Source organism: Tachysurus fulvidraco, chromosome 13, assembly GCF_022655615.1.
Source record: "Tachysurus fulvidraco isolate hzauxx_2018 chromosome 13, HZAU_PFXX_2.0, whole genome shotgun sequence".
Classification (NCBI taxonomy): domain Eukaryota; kingdom Metazoa; phylum Chordata; class Actinopteri; order Siluriformes; family Bagridae; genus Tachysurus; species Tachysurus fulvidraco.
Genome location: NC_062530.1, coordinates 29013029 through 29038720, shown reverse-complemented (window position 1 = coordinate 29038720; position 25692 = coordinate 29013029). Strand labels below are relative to the sequence as shown.

The following is a 25692-nucleotide window of genomic DNA, read 5'->3' as shown; positions in this document are numbered from 1 at the left end:
AGTTTAAAATGCATTTGCTTGGTGGTTTGAATCCATATCAGAATCAGAATTAAAAGGTAACTGTAATGTTTTCTCTAAAGGTTTGAACATCTTGGTACTGTAGTTTCTAGCCACCTGATCATAAACCTAAAATTATTTTCCAAAAAAAATCAACCCTTATATTAACACATCCAGTTTAATCAATTAATAAGAGGGCACTATTACCATTTTTCTGGTGTCAGGACAACTCTGTCAATCAACTCAGAATGCACTGTGGCCTACAGTCACTTCAAACAATACGTCCCAGAACCCATTACCCCTAACTTGCTCACACTCTCCTGTTCCTGTTCTTTCACATCTCACATTGTGATGATGTAAAGCTCAGTTTGTGTTACACCTGGAATTACCAAGCCTTTTGTTTCTGTTAGTTGTTAGATGTCTGCTGTCTGACTCCTGGTATTTCCCTGTATGCTGCTTACTGACTGCCTAACCATGATCCTCACTACAAGCATTTCAATCAACTTTAACTTCTAACTTGAAACCTGAACTTGAATAATAAAGATGAACTGACCTCAGAGTCTCCAGTTTACAGTTTGGACTCTTCAGTCCAGCACAAAGCTGCTTTACTCCTGAGTCCCCCAGAGGATTACTGCTCAGATCCACCTCAGTCAGCTTGGAGGATTCTGAGCTGAGAACTGTGTGTAAAGCAGAGCAGCTTCTGTCTGTCAGGTTACACTCACTGAGCCTGAAAGGAGAAAATATCAGTGAGTAAAATGTATCTTACTCTTGCTGTATTGAGCATGACTTTGTTCCAAACTGCTGGACTGTTAAAGCAACAAAGAGGAATCAAGTCCATAATAATGTCCATAGTTTTGGAATATAATGTACACGCATGTGATGTTCTGCTGTCTACAAATTTTTAAAACCTTAATTTGCTGGTAAAATATACAAACATAGTTTATTTTAATACCTCGGTTTATATTTATAATGTTTAATGCCATTTGATCAACATTTCTTGGCATCAGTGTGATCCTGAATGTATCCTGCAGCTGAATGGAGAAACAGGTTTTACTTACAGAACTTTTGTGGCTTCCTGTATGACTGGTAACAGTCTCTTAAAGCATTCATCTGATCTTATGAACTTCTGCAGCTCAAACACTTCCAGATCCTCCTCTGATGTCAGCAACACAAAGACCAGAGCAGACCACTGAGCAGGTGAGAGTTCAGCTTCAGAGAGACAACCTGAGCTCATACGGTTTTGGATCTCTTTCACCAGTGAATCATCATTTAACTCGTTCAGACAGTAGAACAGATTGATTGATCTTTCTGGAGATGGGTTTTGTTCAAACATTAACTTGGTGTACTCAACTATGTCCTTTTGGCAGTCAGAGCTGCTTCCCGTGTTTGACAGTAGACCTCGAATGAGCTTCTGATTAGACTCCACTGAGAGGCCCAGAAGGAAGCGGAGGAAAAGGTCCAAGTGTCCGTTTTCACTCTCCAAAGCTTTGTCCACTGTGATCTTGAGCAAATCAATAACTTTTGTTTCTTTATTCTCTTCTGATGGCTCGAAAACATTCTTCTTTTCATTTCGGACACAAACATATGTAAACAAGGCAGCAATGAACTCCTGAATGCTGACATGCACAAAGCTGAAAACTTTGCCTAGAAATCTGCCAGTCTCCTGAGTGCACACTCCTGAGTACACCGCTATGTCACTGGCATCAATTCCACAGTCTTTTAGATCTTCTGCATAGAAAATCAGGTTGTTTTTTTCCAGGTGACTAAATGCAAGCTTCCCCAGTGAAAGAATTCCCTTTTTATCCCATGGAATGTCCGAGGCATTATTTCTATTGTATTTCTTGTCCCCCTGTACGGTCTGAAGGATCAGAAAATACGTGTACATCTCCGTCAGAGTCTGTGGAATGTCTTCACAGTCTGATCTCCCCAAAATATCTTCAAGCACAGTGGCTGAAATCCAGCAGAAGACTGGAATATGACACATGATGAAGAGACTTCTTGATCTTTTAATATGATCAATGATTCTGTTGGCCAGACTCTCATCACTGATCTTCTTTCTGAAGTACTCCAACTTTTGTACATCATTGAAGCCACGCACCTCTGTGACCCGGTCCACATGTTCAGCAGGGATCTTAGCAGCTGCTGCTGGTCGAGTGGTGATCCAGATGAGAGCAGACGGAAGCAGATTTCCTTCAATGAGGTTTGTTATTATAGTGTCCAGTGATGCTTTCTCTGTTACATCAGTACACTTTTGATTTTCATGGAATGTTAGAGGAAGTCGACACTCATCCAGTCCATCAAAGATGAACATGACTTTATACCTGTCTGTGAATCTCATTCCTTTTGTTTCTGGGAAAAACTGATAGATGATGTCCCTCAAACTGCATCTTTCCTTTTCTTTTAAATTCAGTTCTCTGAAAGGCAGCGGAAATATGAACTTTATGTCCTGATATTCTTTCCCTTCAGCCCAGTCTAGAACAAACTTCTGCACACAGATGGATTTTCCAACACCAGTGACCCCTTTTGTCACCACAGTTCTGATGGGTTTTTCTTCTCCAGGTGAAGGTTCAAACATGTTCTTGCATTCAATTTGTTCCTCCTTCTCTATTTGACTTTCAGTTTTCACACGAGTTTTTTTCTTTTTAATTTGCATCACTTCATGTTGTTTATTCATTTGTCCACTTCCACCTGCAGTGATGTACAGATCTGTGTAGATCTTGTTAAAAGTGTTGGACTCTCCTTGCTTTGCAATTCCTTCACATACACGATTGTACTTCTTACACAGGTTTGATTTGAGTGCACGCTGCTGAACTCCTATTTGTGCATCTAATTATATAAGTACAAAACACAAGAAAGATAAATACATAAATTAAATAAGTTAATATGTTCTGTAATAGTATAAACACATGAAAGTTGAATTTTTGATAGGTGTATGAAGGATTTTCTCCTCTTAAGAAACTTAATGTGCATGTCTTGTAAATCTCTTACCCTGGAGTGCATCAGCGAGGTCATTGTGTTCCATCAACTTCAGAAAGTACAATGTCATATCAAGAGCTGCTTCTTTTACACTCCTCACATCATTACTCACATCACTGAAGTATCTTGTGTTTTCTTTTCTTAGACATTTCTTAAACATCTTCAGCTCGTGTTTGATAAATACAATCATTTTATTCTCAAGATCCTTCACAAAACACACAGAGGGAATACAAGAAATATGTAAAATGCAGAATGAATTTGTAATAAACACAATATTATTTGCTAGATTAGAAATTCACTGTTCGTGCATGACACAATACAGCTATACATAAAAACTAGGCAGAACCCTAGTCAGTAAAATTAAGAAGAAAAAAGGCTTCATTCAGGGTTGAGCGAGTGCAGTTTGAAATCAATTAATACCAAAACACTACATCTGTATTCAGGGCTCAGAATGATCTAAATTCTTTCTTAAATATCTTCACATGAAGTGAACTCTCAATTTACACATAAAACTAAAGTATATGATGACTGTAAATACACAAAAACTACAGAATGCAGTTTGAAATGAAATGTTCCAATAAAGAGATAATCTTTTATATCCCATGACCACTTTGTAATTTCTAAACAAGAGGTATTATTTATAAAAGCAGGTACAGAACACAATAAGATTCACCTGAACACACTGGAACATTAGGGCACTTAGCAGATGTCACTATCCAGTGTGACTTACATTTATCTCACTTATACAACAGAATAGTTGAGTGTTAAGGGCTTTGATCAAGGGTCCAGCAGTGGCAGTTTGGTGTTCTTGGGATTCAAACTCACTTTTTCAATAATACAACACTTTAGCCACTGAGCTAACACTTTTATTGGTACCAATTGGTATTAATTATTGATAATGATTGGTATTTATCACACCTCTGTGTGCACAGATATATTTATTTTACAGGTAGGTTGTAAAATAAATTCAATAAAAATTCTATTTCTCCTGAATTAAATTTAGAAACTGTGAAGGAATGAATATTTTACACATTTTGCTCTTTTTTTGCAATGTGCAATGTAAGGTTAAAGAAATGCTAAAACTATTATGTTTAATTAATAAATCCACAGATGCTGAAAGTAGATTTTAATCAAATTAACAATCTCCCTTCACTCTTTGTGCTCTAACAGGTCTGATCTCACAGTCATCAGTGCTCCAGTGATTCTGTGTCTTCAACCTTTATTATGATTTATTAAATATCAGCTGTAATAAACATTTTAAAATTTGCAGTGGATGACATTGCAGGAAATATTACCAAAGAAAATTTAAATCTTACCTGAAAGATGTTGTGCAGAAAGTCTGCAATCTTATTTTCTAATTTGAGACTTTTCCGAAAAGTTTTCTCAGGGTCATCTCTGCAGACAAATAATTTATTTTAGGATTAGTAACAAATTAGACTATATATAGCAACATGAAATTTCCATTATGATGTTGGGATGTTTTTTAAATTTAAATAAAATGAAAACTAAAATACTTTTAAATAACATGAGCCAATATTTTATTCACAAAAGAACATAGATAATATAAATGTTTAAACTGAGAAATATTACACTTTTATCCACATTTCAAATTTGATACATACTACAGGTCTCAAAAAGGTTGGCACAGGGCAATAAATGACTGAAAAAGCAAGAACTTTTGAAAAGATTCAGCTGGGAGAACATCTAGCAACAAATTAAGTTAATTGATATCAGGTCTGTAACATGATTAGCTATAAAAAAGAGAGGCAGAGAGGCAGAGTCTCTCAGAAGTAAAGATGGGCAGAGGCTCTCCAAGGCTTTGCAAATCTCATCATCTATAATGCATAACATCATCAAAAGTTTCAGAGAAACTGGAGAAAGGACAAGGCCAAAGACCTTGATTAGATGTCCGTGGTCTTCGGGCCCTCAGACGATGGCATGATTGTGTTAATGACATCACTAAATGGGTGCAGAAACACTTCCAGAACCCACTGGAACACTTCCAGAACCCACTCTGCCATCTGCAGATGCCACCTAAAGCACTACCATGCAAAAAGTAAGCCATATGTGAACATGATCCAGAAGCGCTGTTGTGTCCTGTGGGTCGAGGCTCATTTAAAATGGACTGTTTAAAAGTGGAGAACTGTTCTATGGTCAGACGAGTTAAAATTTAATATTCATTTTGGAAATAATTTTCATCATGTCCTCTGGGGTAAAAAAGAGGGAGACCTTCCAGCGTGTTATCAGCTTTCAGTTTAAAACCCAGCATCTCTGATGGTATGGTAAGTGTATAAGTGGTCTGGGCAGCTTGCATGTGTTGGAAGGCACTATGAATGTCGACAGGTATATAGAGGTTTTAGAGCCACATGTGATCCCCTCCAGACGACGTCCATTTCAGGGAAGGCCTTGTGTATTTCAGCAGGACAATGAAAACCACATACTGCAGCATGTACAACAGCATGGCTTTGTTGTAGAAGAGTCCAGATCTTTCACCTATAGAGAACATTTGGCGCATCATTAAACGGAAAATACGTCAAAAACGACCACAGACTCATCAGCAGCTGGAAACATTTATCAGGGAAGAATGGGACTAAAACTCCAGAAACTCATAACCTTTATGTCCAGACGTCTTCAAACTGTTTTGAAAAGATGCTACATGGCTAGAATCTATGTTCTATTGTGAATACAATTTGGCTCATGTAGTTTAGAAGTCTTTTAGTTTTCATTTTATTTTCATTGAATTCGGGATGTAAATATTATACCTTTCCTTATGGTGTATTTCTTTCCTTTTGTCAGTTCTAGTTGGATGCTTTGGCAGTCCAGCTGAGGAAGAATTCCGTCTAAAGAGAATGGAAAAAACTTTTAAAGTAATAATTTGTTGAAAAGTTTTTTGTACTTTTTGAACTAGCATTTTCTCCCCGTTTGTTGTACATGTGTATTAAAAAAAGACTGTTTTAAACTCATGGTATCTTAAGTCTGTAACCTAGTGAACCAGAGTTAATGTATTCAATGATAGAGACTTAAAAGCACGTTTGTATATGTCTGAATATATCCACAGATTTTACTACAGTCTCAGAAGCACTCGGCTTTCCTGACAAAGGACTTTTGTCTGAAATCCACAATCCCCATCTAGATATGAGAAAATAAATATGAGAAAATTATGTTTACTGATATTTATCTGATCTATCTATTTGTGTGTGTGTGTGTGTGTGTGTGTGTGTGTGTGTGTGTGTGTGTGTGTGTGTGTGTGTACATGTATGTACATACACACATAATAATAATAATAATAATAATAATAACCTTTATTTTCTATAGTGCCTTTAAAAGTGCATCTCAAAGCATTTTACAAAAGCAAATAAAACAACAAAAATACACCACATAATATAAAGATTAAAATTAAAGCAACAAAAACAGACTATAAAATAAGCACAATGTAAAATTTCAATTAGTCAATTAAAAGTTACCCTAAAAAAATTGTTTTAAGCTGAGATTGAAAAATTCCAAGAAAATTCTCAGGCATATCCACTTTTGGGCACCTAATTCACAATTTCATTGTAGTAGAAAACATGACAAACCGGGTGGCATTAATTAAAAAAAAACAACAAAAAGATCATGAAGCACATTCATTCAAGCAAAACATTTCCAAAGAAAAGATGATAGATCATGAAGTAATACCCAGGTAAAGTTCAAAATGTAATTTGGCTAGCAATAGCTAAAAGTAACACAAATGCCTTTATTCGTTAAAGACTTTTTTGTTATTAAATTGGTGATTCACAAGCTTTTTATTTTTTTAAGATTTTTTTTCTTTTTCTTTTTTATTTTTTGACCATCCTCCTGTAAGACAACAGCTCCTTCCCCTGTTCCACTGACTTCTACCATTAATGTAAAATGCTTGTTGGCAGTGGGGAGCTGGCTAACAATACCTTTAGGAATTCAAAAGGTTACCAAGGGGCAAAACTACACCAGAAAGAAAAATAAACTCCAGCTATGCCTAAGAATCTTCTGAGGTCACATTTAGTTTTTAGGGCAGGAAATTATGACCAGAACCTTGGCATTGAGGGACTTAACTATACCCTAAACAACAGTTATTCCTAGGTACCAGATGACAGTTGTTAGCAAACTCACATTTATCCGAATTTAAAAATCGACATCATCTTTTTTTTTTTTTTTTTTTTTTTTTACAAATATGGCTCCGGTGAGGTTGGCTGCCGTCGCGACTGTTTCGGTTACACTTTGCCCTTTTTTGTTTATTTCATATATTTATTTATATAGACACCGTTTTATTTATAGGAGATGGTCATCATTTTATATGACAGAGCCACTCTTATATCTATTGGTGTACAATACACTCACCCTTTGCCGGACCCATGCTGGCCGAGCGAGATCCTGAGGGAAAACAAAGGACGCGTCCTGCACTGGTGTCCGAGAGGGAAACGAGCTGGCGCCAGGAACAGGCTAAGGGAACATGCACACCGCGCTCCCTTACCTTGTATCCTGTTAGCCAACGTCCAGGCTCTGGAAAACAAGCTCGATGACCTCAGGGCAAGAGTCAAGTCCCAGAGGGACAATCGAGACTGCAACCTTCTCTGCTTCACCGGTCCAGCAGTACCGGACCACATCATCCAGCCGGCCGAGTTTTCCCAGTTTACCACATGGATAGAACACTGGAGTCAGGTGAAGTCAAGGGGAGGTGGAGTGTGTCTGATGGTGAACAACCACTGTTTCGAAAGCACGAGCATTGTTCCAGTTACACGCTCCTGCACACCAAATCTGTAACTAGTGACCATCAAATGTCAGCCCTTCTATCTTCTATCGGACACTGCAGTATGGGACTTACAAGATACAATAATGCTACACCAAACACAGCATCAGGAAGCTGCGCTCATTGTGGAGGGAGAACAGTGCCAACCTCAAATGCACACTTCCAAATTTTCAGCAGCACATCACCTGCCCCACCAGGGGCGAAAGGACACTGGACCACTGCTACACACCATTTAAGAACAGCTACAAGACAGGATCATGTCCACCATTTGGGAAATCGGACCATGCCGCCATCTTCCTTATGCCTGTTTACAAACGAAGGCTGAAACAGGAAGCTCCAGTTCAGAGGGAGGTTGCACTGGACTGACCAATCGGTGGCCACTCTGCAAGATGCTCTAGATGATGCAGACTGGGGCAGGTTCAGGCACAGCTCTGATGACGTCAACATTTTATGGAAGTGGTTGTGGGATTCATCAGGAAACTAGCGGATGATAAGGTGCAGAAAACCACCATCAGAACTTTTCCCAACCAGAAGCCGTGGGTGGATAAAACCATCCGCGATGCTCTGAGATCCCGTTCTGTTGCCTACAACATGGGGCTCACCACCGTGGACATGGAAGAGTACAAGGCTGCGTCTTAGAGCGGTGAAGGTATCAAAGCGGCGCTATGGGAGGAAACTATAGAACACCTGCTTCTAGAATGGGGAATGCGACGCTTCTTTGGCAGATGAGCCAAACATCGTTTACACTCACTTCAAGGCTGCAGCTGACCATGCTAGCGACGCTAGCGACACAAACAGCATGCAAGCTGTTCACCATCTCTGGGCATGACGTGAGGAGGGCATTCAGGAGAGTGAATACTAGGAAGGCAGCAGGACCAGATGGCATCACAGGTCGGGTTCTGAAAGCATGCACTGACCAGCTAGCACCAGTGTTCACTGAGATATTCAACCTCTCATTGGAACAGCCTGTTGTCCCCTCATGCTTCAAACATTCCACCATTGTTCCTGTCCCAAAGAAACCCCAGTCTGCCTGCCTCAACGACTACCACCCTGTAGCTCTGACCTCAGTAGTGATGAAGTGCTTTGAGAGACTTGTCAGAGACTTCATCACAGCATCACTACCAGGCACACTGGATGCACTACAGTTCACTTACCACCAGAACTGCTCTATTGAGGAAGCCATTGCTCATCGTCTCCACACCACGATGAGCCACCTGGACTGCAGAAAAGGGAATTATGCAAAAATGCTCTTTGTGGACTACAGTTCAGCGTTTAACACCATAATTCCCTCCACGCTCACCTCTAAGTTGGAGGTCCTGGGACGCAGCCTGCCGCTGTGTCAATGGATCTCCAACTTTCTTATAAACACACCCTCAGCACCCTCCTCTAAACACCCTAAGCACTGGAGCTCCCCAGGGTTGTGTTCTGAGCCCCCTGCTGTGCTCACTGTACACGTATGACTGTGTGGCCACTTCCAACTCCACCACCATCATCAAGTTTGCTGACGACACTGTTGTGGTGGGCCTGATCTCCAACAACAACGAGACGGCCTACATACAGGAGACTAAAAACTGGAAAGATGGTGCAAGGAGAACAATCTTCTCCTGAACATCAGCAAGACTAAGGAGTTGATAGTGACAGGAACTATCTTGGTGGTGGTGGTCAGCTGAACGTACCATCCACACTGAGCTCCCTGACCTGCAGGACATCTACAGCATGCAGAGCCAGGAAGATTGTAAAGGATCTCAGCCATCCCAACAATGGACTCTTTTCTTTGTTGCGTTCAGGGAAATGCTTCCGCTTCTTGAAAGCAAACACAGAGAGAATGAGGAGAAGCTTCTTCCCACAGGCCATTCGGAGTCTAAACCAGGAAACACCCAGGATCTAGTATTGGACCTCTCTCCATCTACACTGTTTTTATGCACACCTTTTTTGCACTGACACTTTAACTCTGGACTGTCACATTAACTCTGGACTTGCACAGCAAAGTGCCACTTTACACACTATATACACTATTTACACACCATACTGCACATGGACACTTTAAGGAAAATCTTTAAAAACCATACACATTTTTATTTATGTATATTGTTCCACATATATTTTCATATTTTATATAGTTTTATATAGTTATAAAACTTATCCTTAGTTTTATATAGTTTATACTTTTTTATTCATCTATCTCCTTTTGGTTTTGGTTTATTTTTTTTTTATCCTAAATTGCAGTCCTTTTTTATGGTTATATACTGGACAGATGCAAAAAACATTTCACTGCATGTGATACCCTGTCTGTATGTGTATGTGACAAATAAAATTTGATTTAATTTTTACTCTGGCATTAATGGTTAAACCTGATCTTCAACACAAAACAAACACACAACAGCCATCTAATTAACTGGACTGTGTGTGTATGTGAACACAGGTTGGTGCTAAATCAATCAATAGTTAACACTAATATCTTAATTCACATGGGCCTTTATTTAACAGACAAAAGAAAAAGAAAAGATTGTCTTCATACCCTGCTAAAAAAAACAGCATTGCTGGTCACCAGCATACGGTATGTTTTCATGCTGGGACCAGCTTGTACGGTGGCCGAGAAGTGCAAAACAAATGAACAAATCCGAAAATACGGTATCTATGTAACTGGACCTATAAAACTGCAGTCATTCTAATATTTCAGCACACGCAATATTGATTAGACATACAGTATTTACACTGGTTAGCGCTGTTTCTGTTTATTGTCTTTTGTGTATTGTCTTTTGTATATTGTCTTGTATTTTTGTTTGCACTGTCTTTTGTCCTGCACTGTCTTGTTTGTGTTGTACTGCACTGTTTGCACCAGGTTGCACAGTTGCACTTTATGTGGCTAGGACTAACTTACTAGGTCCTTAGCTCAGTCTTTGTTTTATGTAGAACCATAGCCCTGCAGAAACAGTCTCATTTCACTGTATACTGCAACAGCTATATATGGTTGTAATGACAATAAAAGCTGCTTTACTTTAAATGCTTCTTGAGGATACGTATTACCACCCCAAACTCTGGCAAAGACTATGTCCACACACCAAGCGCCAAAACTCGGGGTCTTAAATAGTGTCATAGGCAGGTGTTACAAGACACACTAGGTGTCATGCTAATTGTAGGTACGTGACCGAGAGCCAATACAGAGGCGTGCTGCTGGCCGCGGGTTTGCCTGAAAGGCATCTGTGATGTTACAGAAACTAGCCCAAAGCCTCTAGAAAATTAAAACATCTGGACACAGTGTCTGCATTTACATTCTGTTAAAATGTATTAGAATTCTGTATTTATTAGTAGTAGCTCATCTTAATTTAAAATGCATGGAATTCAATGATAAATAGATTTAGTTGAAAAATAGATCATGTCACATCCACACCCTGTAATTTATATTAGTGCCACCAGGCGTCTCTGCTTCACCTCTTCCCAGACCTTTGTGTTAGCCTTTATAACTAAACATTAATAATCTTGACTCTTTATGTTTTTCTCCCACAGAATTGTTGATCAGTCCTTTCAGTCATTTGTGTTTTATTAAAATGTCTGTCCTAACTAGTTAGATTTCCTGCTAGCATACATGTGAACATTACCTGGTATAACCTTCACATTTTATAATCACCGCTATATGTTGCTGGCTCACTACTAACTTTGAAATTTAACAACTAAACAAGGTTGTAAATATCTGAGGCTGTGAGGAGAGAGAAATACCTTTCCATAGAGGATGTTCCACCTTTAAAGTTGAGTGGGAGTGGCAGTGATTGATCACTCTTCAAAGACACACTGCTGAACACAGGGGAATCTGGTCTTTCCTTTGTTCCACTAAAGAGTAAAGAGAAACATTTTTGGTAGTTTTATCTATATGATGTAATGATTAACATTTTCATGCACATATACTACGGTGACTGAGAAGTGAAAAACAAACAAACAAAAAAAAAATGAAAACAAAATAACAAAAGCACAGCTCTGCTCTTATAGCCTTAAGCCCTATTCGGGCGGGATTAGTTTTACGTGGGGACGTGGAGTAATGCAATTTTACCTCAGGACGTCTGTAATATTAATTGGCCAATTCGCACGGGACAAGACATCTCAGGAAAACTAGCAGAAGTGGGAGGGGTAACTCGCTTTATGCACCACAGTAACCTCCTTGTCGTCATGTGCGTATGACGTTGGTTCCTGTTATCACGTGCGCAAACAGACAACAAGCGCCTCCATGTTTGCAAAACACGCCAAAAACTACTTTTAAACAGGAAATGGGGGAATTTTACCGTACATATTTACAGTGGGTCAATTCGGACAGGATTAGTATTACCTGAGGTAATTTTTCCGGTCCATTTTACAGAAGGTAAAAGTCACCGTAATCTTTACTGACATTGTCTGTAATGATTACCGAGATGGCACATTCGGACGGGACTAAAATCACAGAGAAGCTCTGGTAATAATTACTTTACCCCCATGTCCCCACGTAGAACTAATCCTATCTGAATAGTGCTTTACACTGTTTAATCTGGAATAGTTTTGTCTTTGAAACATACCAGAGTTCTATATGTGTAGTTTTAGACATCTTAAACTAATCTTTATTCCATTACCAGCATATCATATTAATGTATTTCCTCAAAGTAGTGTTGAATGAATTACATTTTTTAATAAATATAAATATATGCTTGTTATTTTCTTTCTAAGATTTGAAGTTGCTCTATCAAAAATATGGTTAAAAGTGAAAACAGAACTCCACAAATGTACAAGAAAATGTCCTACTTCTTGTTTATCTTAAGTGACAGATGTCTTGTGTGTGTGTGTGTGTGTGTGTGTGTGTGTGTGTGTGTGTGTGTGTGTGTGTGTGTGTGTGTGTGTGTGTGTGTGTGTGTGTGTGTGTGTGTGTGTGTGTGTGTGTGTCTGTGTGTGTGTGTGAGTGTGTGTGTGTTTTGGGGGGTTGGGGTTCAGGCATTACACTACACACCTGGAGCAAAACCACTGAACTAGGAGTTTATACACTGAATGTTAGAAATTTTAAAGACCAAATAAATGTGTTGATGATTAAGTGCTTATTTAAATTTATGTAATTTATTAACCCAGATAATTTGCTATAATATAGGAGCTTTGTTCAGTATTGTTTAGCCAGCACAATTGTGTCCTCTTCTCCTCCCCAGTATATGGGGTGTGTGATTCCTGCCCTAATGAGCCTCTATTAGTGCTTGATGCAGTTTGAATGTTTATCATAAAAAAAAAAGAAATATCATTTTTGACAATTTTTATTTGTCACATACACAATCATACACAGTGTGACATGCAGAACAGTGTGAATATAAACCTGTCAGTCTTATATTGTTCCTCTGTCACTTCTTCATTAAGTGTGCTACTTCTAAATTTGTTTATATTTAACAAACATATTTAAGTTTGTCTTTGTCCTTTTGCCTGTTAAAAGCCCAAGTGAATGAACAAATTACACATTTTAGCTTTTATTACATTTTAGCAATTTGAACAATTTTTCTGGAAAAGGGGTTTGTATTAGTTAGAGAAATATTTAATAAACTATAAAAACATTTGCATCCTTACCTCTTGTGTTGCTTCTCTTGTTGACTCATTTCAGAGGATTGGAGTTTCTCACAGGATTGGAGGATTGGAGTTTTATTGTATAAAGTCCTGGTGAGAAAAGAACAGAAGAATGTGAAATTATGTTTCTGTTGCATGAATTAATATTTAACCTTACTTACAAAATAAAGTAATGCTTTTAAGATTCTGTAAATTATCACTGAAATACTGACCATTTTCTCTCCAACAGGCTCTGGTTAGTGGAATATGAGCTTAAATTATATGGGAGTTAAAATAAATTAAACACATGTAAACAGAAAAAATCAAACCTCACAGTAGCCTGGAATCTTTTATTATAATAAAATAAACTGTTGTGAATCAGTAACTGATAACTGAAACTTACTTTGTGATATTAAATCGTAACAAAGCTTGTAAGAAAATAAGTAGAAATGCAGACAGCATAAAGAATAGCACAAAACCTCTACAGAGTGTTAAATAAACAATGATTTTTTTTATTACTGACAGCATTAAAAATGTGTAACGGTAATATATCTGCAGGTCCACAAGTGGTTTAATGTTACATGTGACATTTCAATATAAATGTCCTGTACTTTAACACGGCACTAAAGAAAAGAATGAATCTATTTAAAAAAACCTGTACAACACGTGTATGTCTAATGCAACAGAAACACATGGTCGTCTGTTTCAGCTCTATGTTGAGAATGATGATCTACATAAAGCTTTGTGGTTTAAAAATGGTCAAATATAAATAGACGATATCATCCTGAATACATCCTGAATATTATCTACATGTGTCGGCATCCGTCGTAGCTCTGACTTGTAAGATTAATGATTCAGGACAGAATCTCTCAAAATACATTAGTTATATTTTATACTGATGGTTTTTATTCTCTCTACTCTAAAATGGAGCCGTGTGTGTGTGTGTGTGTGTGTGTGTGTGTTACAAACAGGATGCACCGTTATTCTGGTCATTGCTGCTTATTGTATTTGTTGAAGAGAAGGAAAATGAGATATTAGAAATATGTCAGGAAATATTATAATGAATATGAATATTATTCCCTCTCTAACAAACTCCTGTTAACTTTACACGTGTAAGAAACACCACATGACACACATTTCTGTTCACTTCACTAAAGATAAGATGCTGCATTACACCGTTATATCTGATAAAGAGAACAATAAAGTGTGTAGGACACAAATGTTACTCTTTTACTAAATAATCTTAACATTCACATATTACATTTACATTTATTACTTTATAATCATGTACTCACTGTGATCTTCATGAAAGAGCTTCGGTTTTTTTCTCGTCACAAAAACGACCTGCTGACTTTCACTTTCACTTCGGACTGATATCAAATGTGAAAAGGTGGAGTTTAAAATACAACATGGAGGAGAATCTCTCTCTCTCTCTATCTCTCTCTCTCTCTCTCTCTCTCTCACTCTCTCCCACACACACAAACACACACACACACACACACACACACACACACACACACACACACACACACACACACACACACAAACACACACACACACACACAAACACTTCCTGTACAGTAAATTTATTGAAGGAGAGCTGAGTGAACACTGAGTGAATCACTGAGAAGTGATTATATCTGTATGTTATTGATGCAGGTATATACAGTAAAACTCACTTATAAGTAAGAAATGGTACTTTATTTACTTCTGATTACTTTTGCTTCTTTGATATTAGTCCATGAACTAAGATAGTACTTGTAGTTGAGAAGACTACTCCTAGCTGTACTGAAGATTTTCTATACGCTTCTGAATCCCACACGTCTCCTGTCTCCCTACAGAAGTACATTAGTTATTCAATTTAATACACATTATGGACTGAACCCTGTAGGCAATATTACCATTTGGAATTGTTATTGATATTATTGAAGAAATAGCACACTGGTAGGCACGAGCAAGAGTAAAAAGGTTCACAATTTATTTGTGAATGTGAAGTGACATATGGCTAAGTACGGTGACCCATACTCAGAATTTGTTCTCTGCATTTAACCCATCCAAAGTGCACACACACAGCAGTGAACACACACACAGCAGTGAACACACACACGTAGCAGTAGGCAGCCATTTATGCTCGGGGAGCAGTTAGGGGGTTCGGTGCCGTGCTCAAGGGCACCTCAATCGTGGCCGGCCCGAGACTCGAACCCACAACCTTCGGGTTACGAGTCAGACTCTCTAACCATTAGGCCACGACTGCCCATTTGTACTACTGCACAACAGAACCCAACACTCTCCAACAAAATCTCAAAGATAAAAATCCCAGATCATTATTACATTGAGTATTTATAATCATGATCAAACACTAAACATAAGAAAAAAATACATTGTCAATGATTGTCAACATTACAAAGCCTGATCATCTCCTGATCAGGATAACCTTACCATGGTCTGCCTAAGCTGATACTTAGCCTCGAGTCTCACCATCTTGTCTCCGGCTCATTCCGAGCCTCTAATATTTTGCTCAAACTATCTCTGGTAATAATGATTTCTAGTCAAAAACAACTTCTAGACATGTACACAGAAGGTCAGATCTTCACAAACAACATCTCATCATAAAACTTTCCATCACAGAATTGAACTGTAAGTAAATTGTTGTAGGTAGGATCTGGAGTTCTAAGAAGAAGAGGCTTTATGTTATAACAGTTAACCTGTGAAATAATATCAATACATCACACATTTATTTAAGAAATTACATTCCCAATTCCAAATAATTTAAGACTCTGAATAAAATGTAAATAAAGTGTCAGTCACCTGATCAAGTTCTGTGGGGTCAGGTGGCGATGCAAACATGGATGATAATTCTGGGAAACTGTTGGTAAATCTCTCTGCAGTAGTAGATGTAAATGTACTGTACGTTTAACACGGTGACATGGCAAATCCTTATGTTCTGACCTGAATCCTATTGAGATGCTGTAGCATGACCTTAAAAAGGCGGTTCATGCTCAACAACCATCCAATGTGGCAGAATTACAACATTTCTGTAATAATGAGTGGACCAAAATTCCTTAACAGCTCTGTAACAGACTCATTGCAGGTTATCGCAAACGCATGATCGCAGTTCTTGCTGCTAAGGGTGGCCTTTTTGACACAGGTCTATTTAGGTATGGATTTTGTTTTCCCTTAATAATAAAAACATTCTTTTAAAAATCTGCATGTTGTGTTTACTTCTGTTATCTTTGACTAATATTTAAATTTATTTGATGATCTGAAACATTAAAGTGTGACAAACGTGCAAAAAAATAAAAAATCAGGAAGGGGCAAACACTTTTTCACACCACTGTATTTAAGTGTATTTGTATTTATCCACAATGAGCAAGTCTGAGGAAAAACTCCCTTAAATGATAAAGGAAGAAACCTTCTAACATATCAAAATGAATATTAAAGTCTCCAAGAATTATTTCTTTGTCTAAAGAAACAACTAAGGTTTGAGATGAAATCTGCAAATTCACAGAGGAATTCAGTATATTATTTTTATTAAAATCCTCATATACAAGCCTCTCTTTACAGGTGTCTGGCAATAAATAATGCATTTTGTTTAATTTGACTATATGCTCAACTAGATTAGATTTTTTTATGCATTACCAGAAGTTAAACATTCTAATGAAACAAATCATTATCAATCATATATTTTCATCTAATAGATCTGGTCCATGACAAAATGTGTACTTTTTTAATGTCTATTTATTTTTCTGTTCTGATGTAGTGTTTTTCTTGCCAGTCATTATTGTCGAACCATGACGTCTCTGGAGGATTTCCTGTACTTTCTGTGAGTATGAACTGTAGAACATACATCCTATGAGCATCTTATTAGAGATCTGAGACCATATGTTAATAATACTTTAATGTATTCAATATGTAGGTCAGTTTATGTAACCTGACAAAGGACTGAACGCTGTGTGTTTAATAAAATAAATAACAGCTGTATTGTGAAAATAAACCCCAGCAGTATGATGATTTAATGACTGATCTGTTTTTACAATGGATATTTGGTAAACTTGATAAACACTACTTACTTTTGTTATTTTAAATTAGATAAATGAGAAATGTAATGTACCTGAATAAAGTAGTAAACATTCAGTCAGACTCTTGTCTCTGTTCACTGCACTGCATTATAAGGAGAAATATATTAACACGATTTAGTCAATTATTTTAACTAGCTTAAATACAGTAGCATTAATATTGTTAGCTAGCAGCTACAAGCTAACTGTATTGTACTCAATATGTTCATACTGAGTATGTTATTACACATTGTGTAGCTATTTAACTGTGTATTATTGACATTATACATTTTACAGAGCTATCAAGTATCAAACATTGAGCGTGACAGTCACGCATTTTGTTTTTTATCCCACTCTCCAGCCACACATTGTATTTCTCATGCAGAAAAACTTTTTGACTATTTATAATATATTTAATATGCCGCAGCGCCCTTTTGGAGATATCACTCTTGCCTTTCTTCAAAACTTGAGAGCCCTGATTTTATCTACTTGTTCTATACAGTAGTTACAGCTATAAATAGAAGGGAAATATCCAAACATCTCAATACATCTAAAATAAATGAAAACACTAGAAATGTTCAGTGGTTTTCACAATTAGGTTAAAACATGAGAGATGATTTAGTAGAAAATAAACCTACATTCATACATTCAACTTCTATATACTTTTTACATGTTCAATTGCAGAAATAATGACTGTTTTCTAATTATTTTTAATACTGTGGGTCAAATTACACACTTTACCACTTTATTTCTCCAAATTACCTCAGAATAAATTCGCTACAATAACAGCATGACATTATGATCTGTGGAATATGCTAACAATGCTAAAGTCTGAGGTAAAAATACAGCCTCACCAGGGAGAACCTGGTGATGTCATCGCGCGCGTCCCATAGTGAAGGAGTGGGGAGGGGTGTATGAGGGAAGGGGAGGGGCTCAGTGCGGATTGGGACGAAGCCGATAAAACAGACCATCATTTATAAAAGGTGTTCAAAGACGTTCACAATGTTCTACTACACTTATTAAATATATTACTCCATTAAAACACCTCACATATTAATGTGTATATAATTTTTAGCCTTCTGTTCTATTTTATTGACAATGTGTCTAAGTTACAGTGTTTTATTTAAGTATTTATTGTTAAAGACTTAAATTAGAGTCAGTTATTCATTCTGAGTGTTAATTAATTCACTCACATGTTCTCTCTTTGTCATTCATTTAGTTTGTTGTGTTCTAATAAATGTTTGTAACTTTATTCACTTGTTTACTTGGTTTGTCACAGACACAAATTTTGAGAATATTTTGTTTACTGATGTTCAAGTATTTAATTTTTTAATGGCTGAAGTTTAATTTAATTCATTTTTTTGCAAATATGTTATTCAAGAAATGTATAAAAACAACATGTTTTAATATAGTTTATCAGTGTCATTTGTGTTAAAATCTTAATGTTTTAAAAAATGACACTGATAAACTATATTAAAACATGTTGCTTGTAGCATGACTGCTAAGGGTTAATTCATCATATCAAAAGGTATAGTAAATAAATATTTATTTAATAGCAGTCATTACTTAACAAACAATAATGTGTTATAATGTGTATAATGTTTACAAAATCTGTTAAATCTGTTTTATAAAAGGTCTTAATTTTAAATTGTTCAAATTAATTAATGTAAATGTGTGATGTGTAGGAAAAATTGTAAAAGGAGACAAAACAATAATAGACAACATGAGAACATTTGCATGGAGGACAAATAGGACGATCACTATACTAGAATTTTACTGAGGTAAAGTTTAGTGGATTATTGATACCAAAGGGAAACCTCAGATATTAATAAATGAAGGAAAGGAAAAACTAACAATTATGTTTAGAATATATTATTGTTTAGTATGCTGAGATTTCACTATCAAACTTCAATTTTAAGGGTTTTCCATTCAAACAGCTAAATAACACATACATAAAGACATCAACATAATTATTACATAATTAAATTCACTTAAAGTCACTTATTATTTCAAATGGTTTCACACAGAAATGTTAACATGTAGAATGATGAGCTGTGCACAGTCAGCAACACAGTCAGCTGTGCACAGTGCCACCTACAGGATCAGGAATTATCATCAGAAATTAAGTCAAGTCAAGAAGCTTTCGTTGTCATTTCAACAATATATATCTGATGCAGTGCACAGTGAAATGAAACCTTTGTCCATGACCATGGTGCTACATGAAACAACACAGAGCTAAGGATTTAAAGTAAGTTGTTCATGACACTTAAACTGCATCGTGTACAACCTAGTGCAAACAGTGTGAGACAAAAGACATTCTGTCTGGGTGGCCATGTGGAGCAAACTGAGCCTTGCAGGGCCTGATGACTGTCTCTGCAGATAGCTCAGAAAGCAGTTCAATCTTCTAAAAACCTGAGAAATGCTCCACAATTAAAATATTGATGATGATGCCGATTACTGATCGAGTCCTTGCTGACAATTTTCCAAGGCCTGGTGGGGATGTAATGAGACATCATCGTTTCTTCTGTTGGTTGTGTGCAAATTTGTTGCAGGTCAAACAGTTACTCACAAAGTCGTTGATTTCCGTTTGAATACTAAGCCAATACAACATCTCACGAGCTTGATAATAACATTCATCCCCTCATTTGTGGCTTTACTGAATGCACCTAAGCATCTCTGTGTGCAGTGATTTGGGATTAATGGCTTTCTGACCACTGTACAAGATACCATCTTGTGCACTTATTTCCTCTCGATAAGGCCAAAAGTCTCTGATAATGTGTGGTGTTTTTCCTTTCTCATCTGGCCAGCCTGTGGGGACTGTGGTTCTGAGGGCCTGTAGTACATCATTTCTGTCAGTGTGCTCCCTGACTAACTTCAGTCACTGGTCTGTCATGTTCATGTTCTGTCGTGTCTGTGGTAATTAACTTAGGAGAGCTCAGGATGGAGCTGAGAGAGCTAAGCTAAGCTAAAGTTAGCACTGCCGAGTCTGGTAATTACCTCAGGAGAGCCGAGGACGGAGCTGAGAGAGCTAAGCTAAGCTAAAGTTAGCACTGCTGAGAGTGTGGTAATTACCTCAGGAGAGCCAAGGACAGAGATGAATAGAACGGGGCACATAAGCATTATCGCCACATATACATTACAGCACAGTGGAATTCTTTTCTTCAGAGTGCAGGGGCAGCTATGATACAGTGCCCCTGGAGCATGGAGGGTTGAGGGCCTTGCTCAAAGCTGTACTGGGCCTTGAACCCCGAACCTCCGATCAACAACCCAGAGCCTTGACCAGGTGAGCCACCATTGCCCGAGCCGAGGACTGAGCTGAGAGTGCAAAGCTAAGCTAAGCTAAAGTTGGCAATAATGTGTCTGTGGTAATTACCTCTGGAGAGCCGAGGATGGAGCTGAGAGATCTAAGCTAAGGTTAGCACTGCCAAGTCTGTGGTAATTACCTCAGGAGAGCCAAGGACGGAGCTGAGAGAGAGCTAAGCTAAAGTTAGCACTACTGAGTCTGTGGTAATTACCTCAGGAAAGCCAAGGACTGAGCTGAGAGAGCTAAGCTAAGCTAAAATTAGCACTACTGCCGTGTCTGTGGTAATTACCTAAGGATAGCCAAGGACTGAGCTGAGAAGGACGGAGCTGAGAGAGCTAAGCTAAAGGTAGCACTACTGAGTCTGTGGTAAAAACCTCAGGAAAGCCAAGGACTGAGCTGAGAGAGCTAAGCTAAACTAAGCTAAAATTAGCACTGTCGTGTCTGTGCTAATTACCTCAGGGGAGCCAAGGACTGAGCTGAGAGATAGCTAAAGTTAGCACTGCCATGTCTGTTTCAATTACCTCAGGAGAGCCGAGGACGGATCTGAGAGAGATAAGCTAAAGTTAGCACTGCCAAGTCTGTGGTAAATACCTCAGGAGAGCCAAGGATGGAGCTGAGAGAGATAAGCTAAAGTTAGCACTACTGAGTCTGTGGTAATTATCTCATGGAAAGTCATGGAGTGAGCTGAGAGAGCTAAGCTAAGCTAACCTAAAGTTAACACTGCTGTATCTGTGGTAATTACCAGAGGAGAGCCAAGGACGGAGCTGAGAGAGCTAAGCTAATGTTAGCACTGCAAAGTCTGTGGTATTTACCACAGGAGAGCCAAGGACTGAGCTGAGAGAGCTAAGCTAATGTTAGCACTGCAAAGTCTGTGGTATTTACCACAGGAGAGCCGAGGACTGAGCTGAGAGAGATAAGCTAAAGGTAGCACTACTGAGTCTGTGGTAATTACCTCATGGAAAGCCATGGACTGAGCTGAGAGAGCTAAGCTAAGCTAACCTAAAGTTAACACTGCCGTGTCTGTGGTAATTACCACAGGAGAGCCAAGGACGGAGCTGAGAGAGCTAAGCTAAAGTAAGCACTGCAGAGTCTGTGGTAATTACCTCAGGAGAGCCAAGGACAGAGCTGAGAGAGCTAAGCTAAAGTTAGCACTACTGAGTCTGTGTTAATTACCTCAGAAGAGCCAAGGACTGAGCTGAGAGAGCTAAGCTAAGCTAAAGTTAGCACAGCCGTGTCTGTGGTAATTACCTCAGGGGAGCCAAGGACGGAGCTTAGAGAGCTAAGCTAAAGTTAGCACTGCAAAGTCTGTGGTATTTACCTAAGGAGAGCCGAAGACTGAGCTGAGAGAGCTAAGCTAAGCTAAAGCTAGCACTACTGAGTCTGTGGTAATTACCTCAAGAAAGCCAAGGACTGATCTGAGAGAGCTAAATAAAGCTAAACTAAAATTAGCACTGCCGTGTCTGTGGTAATTACCTCAGGAGAGCCGAGGAAGGAGCTGAGAGAGCTAAGCTAAAGTTAGCACTGCCGTGACTGTTGTGATTACCTCAGGGTAGCCAAGGACTGAGCTGAGGGAGCTAAGCTATGCTAAGCTAAAGTTAGCACTGCCGTGTCTGTGGTAATTACCTCAGGGGAGCCAAGGACGGAGCTGAGAGAGCTACTGTAAGCTAAAGTTAGCACTGCAAAGTCTGTGGTATTTACCTCAGGAGAGCCAAAGACTGAGCTGAGAGAGCTAAGCTAAGGCTAGCACTGCAGAGTCTGTGGTAATTACCTCAGGAGAGCCAAGGACAGAGCTGAGAGAGCTAAGCTAAAGTTAGCACTACTGAGTCTGTGGTAATTACCTCAGGAAAGCCAAGGACTGAGCTGAGAGAGCTAAGCTAAAGTTAGCACTGCAAAGTCTGTGGTAATTACCTCAGGAGAGCCAAGGACGAGCTGAGAGAGCTAAGCTAAAGTTAGCACTACTGAGTCTGTGGTAATTACCTCAGGAAAGCCAAGGACTGAGCTGAGAGAGCTAAACTAAGCTAAGCTAAAATTAGCACTGCTGTGTCTGTGGTAATTACCTCAGGAAAGCTGAGGACTGAGCTGAGAGAGATAAGCTAAGCTAAAGTTAGCACTGCCGTGACTGTTGTGATTACCACAGGGTAGCCAAAGACTGAGCTGAGGGAGCTAAGCTATGCTAAGCTAAATTTAGCACTGCTGTGTCTGTGGTAATTACCTCAGGGGAGCAAAGGACAGAGCTGAGAGAGCTAAGCTAAAGTTAGCACTGCAAAGTCTGTGGTAATTACCTCAGGAGAGCCGAGGAAGGAGCTGAGAGAGCTAAGCTAAAGTTAGCACTGTCGAGTCTGTGGTAATTACCTCAGGAGAGCCGAGGACGGAGCTGAGAGAGCTAAGCTAAAGTTAGCATTGCTGACTCTGTGGTAATTACCTCAGGAGAGCCGAGGACTGAGCTGAGAGAGCTAAACTAAGCTAAGCTAAAGTTAGCACTGTCGTGTCTGTGGTAATTACCTTAGGAGAGCCGAGGACAGAGCCGAGAGAACTAAGCTAAGCTAAGCTAAAGTTAGCACTGCCGTGTCTGTGGTAATTACCTTAGGAGAGCCAAGGACGGAGCTGAGAGAGCTTGAGACGGAGCTTTGAGCCTGGAGGGGAAAGGGGTACATGTACAAGTTAAATGTTTACTACATGTAAAAGAATATTTACAGCAGGACATTTTTGTATTCTTTCCATTTCATAAAACGAAGATTTTGTCTTTTTTCCTCCACCCATTTCTTTGTGGATGGAATTTCTCTGTGAAAGGACTCAGTTTCCAAAAAAGCCTTGAAACGGCATTCTGGGGTTTGTTAGTCCTTCACCACTGAGCTTTAAAGACCTTTGTGGAACAGTAGAAGTATCTGACAGGGACTTGCTGATAAAAGAAAAATTAACAGAGGAGCCATCGTTGTCATAGCGAGTCTTTTATAGCCTCAGATGTGAACACTGCCACTCATGGACATCATGATCGTAGCCAAGATAAAGTGGAGGAGGGCCTTTAGGAAGGGCTGAAATAAAAATCAAACGAATGAAGATTTTCTAATTACAGCTACAGACCCTGACAACAGCAATCACTCTTGGCCCTTAACAAAGACACAAAATAATCTTTCGTACATTTAACTGTCTGTTACAGAGGAGGTGGCTGCACACTGAATAGGGCAGAGGTGACCGAGTCTGGGAAGACAAATATTAATCAAAAAGACATTTAAATGTGTGACAATAAAGAAAGTAAAAACAACAATGTTATTGACTCAGATAAGTGCACAACTCCAATCTTACCATGTGATGCCCCAGCTGTATGTGGAACACTATATGAAGTGGTCTCTGATCTCTAAAAATAAAAAGATGTTTAAATAATTAATTCTAAAATTAAAACAGATTCAGCACAACATAATGATTTCAATACGTTAAGTTCAGTCATGTGATATTCACTCTTACCATCTTTGACCTGATTGTGGTTGATATCAGTTCATCATGTTCGGGGAATCAATTCAAAGCCCCTTGAACAGTTAGTATATTTGTTAGTGGAACAAGACCAAAACACTGAGACAATCAGAAAGGCTTTTTGTTCAGACTTGGAGAGCATTTCATATCACAATTCAACAGAACTGTGCTCCAGTGCTGAGCCTAATGTGTTAAAACCTCACTTTTACTTTATGTACCTTATTTTAATATGTAATAAATTATTGAAACATTAAGCCTGTATTCTCATAAATACTGTCAATGTTTTATAAAAACTTTCAGGTCCATTACTGCTAACTATGTAAGAGCCCCTGAAATATACGTTTGGTTATTTTAACTGTGTTTCAGAAAGAGCGGCAGGATCAACCGCAGTAGCTAAAGCATCTTTAGTGTCTTCCACAGATCTTAATCTTAATCCCTTATATTTATTTTAGAGAAAGTGTAACAAAGTGAGTAATTCGAGCTGCAGTAAGAAAAAGAATGAGAGAACAGTCATTATTGCTGGAGTTGATCAGGTAAGACAAAATTAAAGTATAAAGTTAGTGAATGAAGGTTTTATTGTCAGTTTATCTACAAAAATAATTTAGTAGATAATATTTAATGATAACTTAAAAATTAGGTTCTTTTAACAGTGAAATGATAGAATTTTATTGTCATTTTCATTATAATAATCAGTAAAAGTTATTTTATTATATTAATAGTCAGTTAGAATGACTAATACACAGAGTTAAATTACTGCATGTGTGTAATAAGGTACTGGATGTGAATATGAGCTTATTAACTACAGTAAAGTATAAAGTTAGCCAGTTCCAGAGCAGATAACGAACCGGAGACCTGAACAGTGCAGCAGAAAGACAACACCAAAATAACTGACCAAATTATTGTGTTAATATATTTCACCTTTAATAATACAGTGAAATGAGAGACTGAATGTTTACTACTTTATTCAGGTACATTACACTTCTCATTCCTCAAATTCAGTTCAATTCAAAACCACATCGGTTCAGTTTAGTTTTCATCTGCTTACAAATATGGATCTACACACTGAACACATTTAAATCTTTTCATACACATGTACACAAACTCAGAGATCTCAATAGGATACAGAACGTGTGGGATTGAAGCTCTTGGTCCAGCAGTACATACTCACAGGAAGTACAGGAAGTTGAATCCTGAATTCTCTGGAGGACTTCCTGTACATCAGAAATATCTCTCACACAATTGGAAAAAATACATCATTTGGCTGAGACCAAATATATAAAATAAAAATATAATTGGTGCTGATTTGAGTCACAAGAATATTTAACATCTGGCAGTAAAAAAGTCTAATCCAGTTGTACATCTGTTCAAAATAAACAAACTGCATTAGATGTTATCAGACACTTGTAGAGAAGGCAGGCAGCATGTTGGTGAAGCATGTTGGAGTACGAGTGAGACTGTAAGTGTGAGACTAAACCTTATTCCCTCATAGAACAGTAACTTATCACCTGTAATACTAATAAATAGGACAGGACAGATGTCAAGAAAACTTACATGATACATAAACTGCACTTTAGTTAAGCTTTCATTTATTA

General features: G+C 38.1%; 2 protein-coding genes across 26 annotated transcripts in view; one reads left to right on the top strand and one right to left on the bottom strand.

The window, feature by feature from the left end:
* LOC113634383 overlaps positions 1-25692 on the top strand; it is a 304384-nt gene that overhangs the window by 121757 nt on the left and 156935 nt on the right. The window lies entirely within an intron of this gene.
* The window catches only part of LOC113662842 (NACHT, LRR and PYD domains-containing protein 12-like), a 111620-nt gene that overhangs the window by 463 nt on the left and 85465 nt on the right, over positions 1-25692 (bottom strand). The window contains exons 1-9 of one of the 6 annotated variants that reach the window (XM_047822126.1): positions 14569-14670; positions 13507-13545; positions 13298-13384; positions 11453-11563; positions 5736-5813; positions 4290-4368; positions 2986-3178; positions 1056-2823; positions 551-724 (exon numbers count right to left, since the gene is read on the bottom strand). In XM_047822126.1, the coding sequence (XP_047678082.1) occupies positions 551-724; positions 1056-2823; positions 2986-3178; positions 4290-4368; positions 5736-5813; positions 11453-11563; positions 13298-13326 (2432 nt within the window). In that variant the 5' untranslated portion in view covers positions 13327-13384; positions 13507-13545; positions 14569-14670. The other 5 variants (XM_047822125.1, XM_047822127.1, XM_047822123.1 and 2 more) reach the window with 5 other exon arrangements.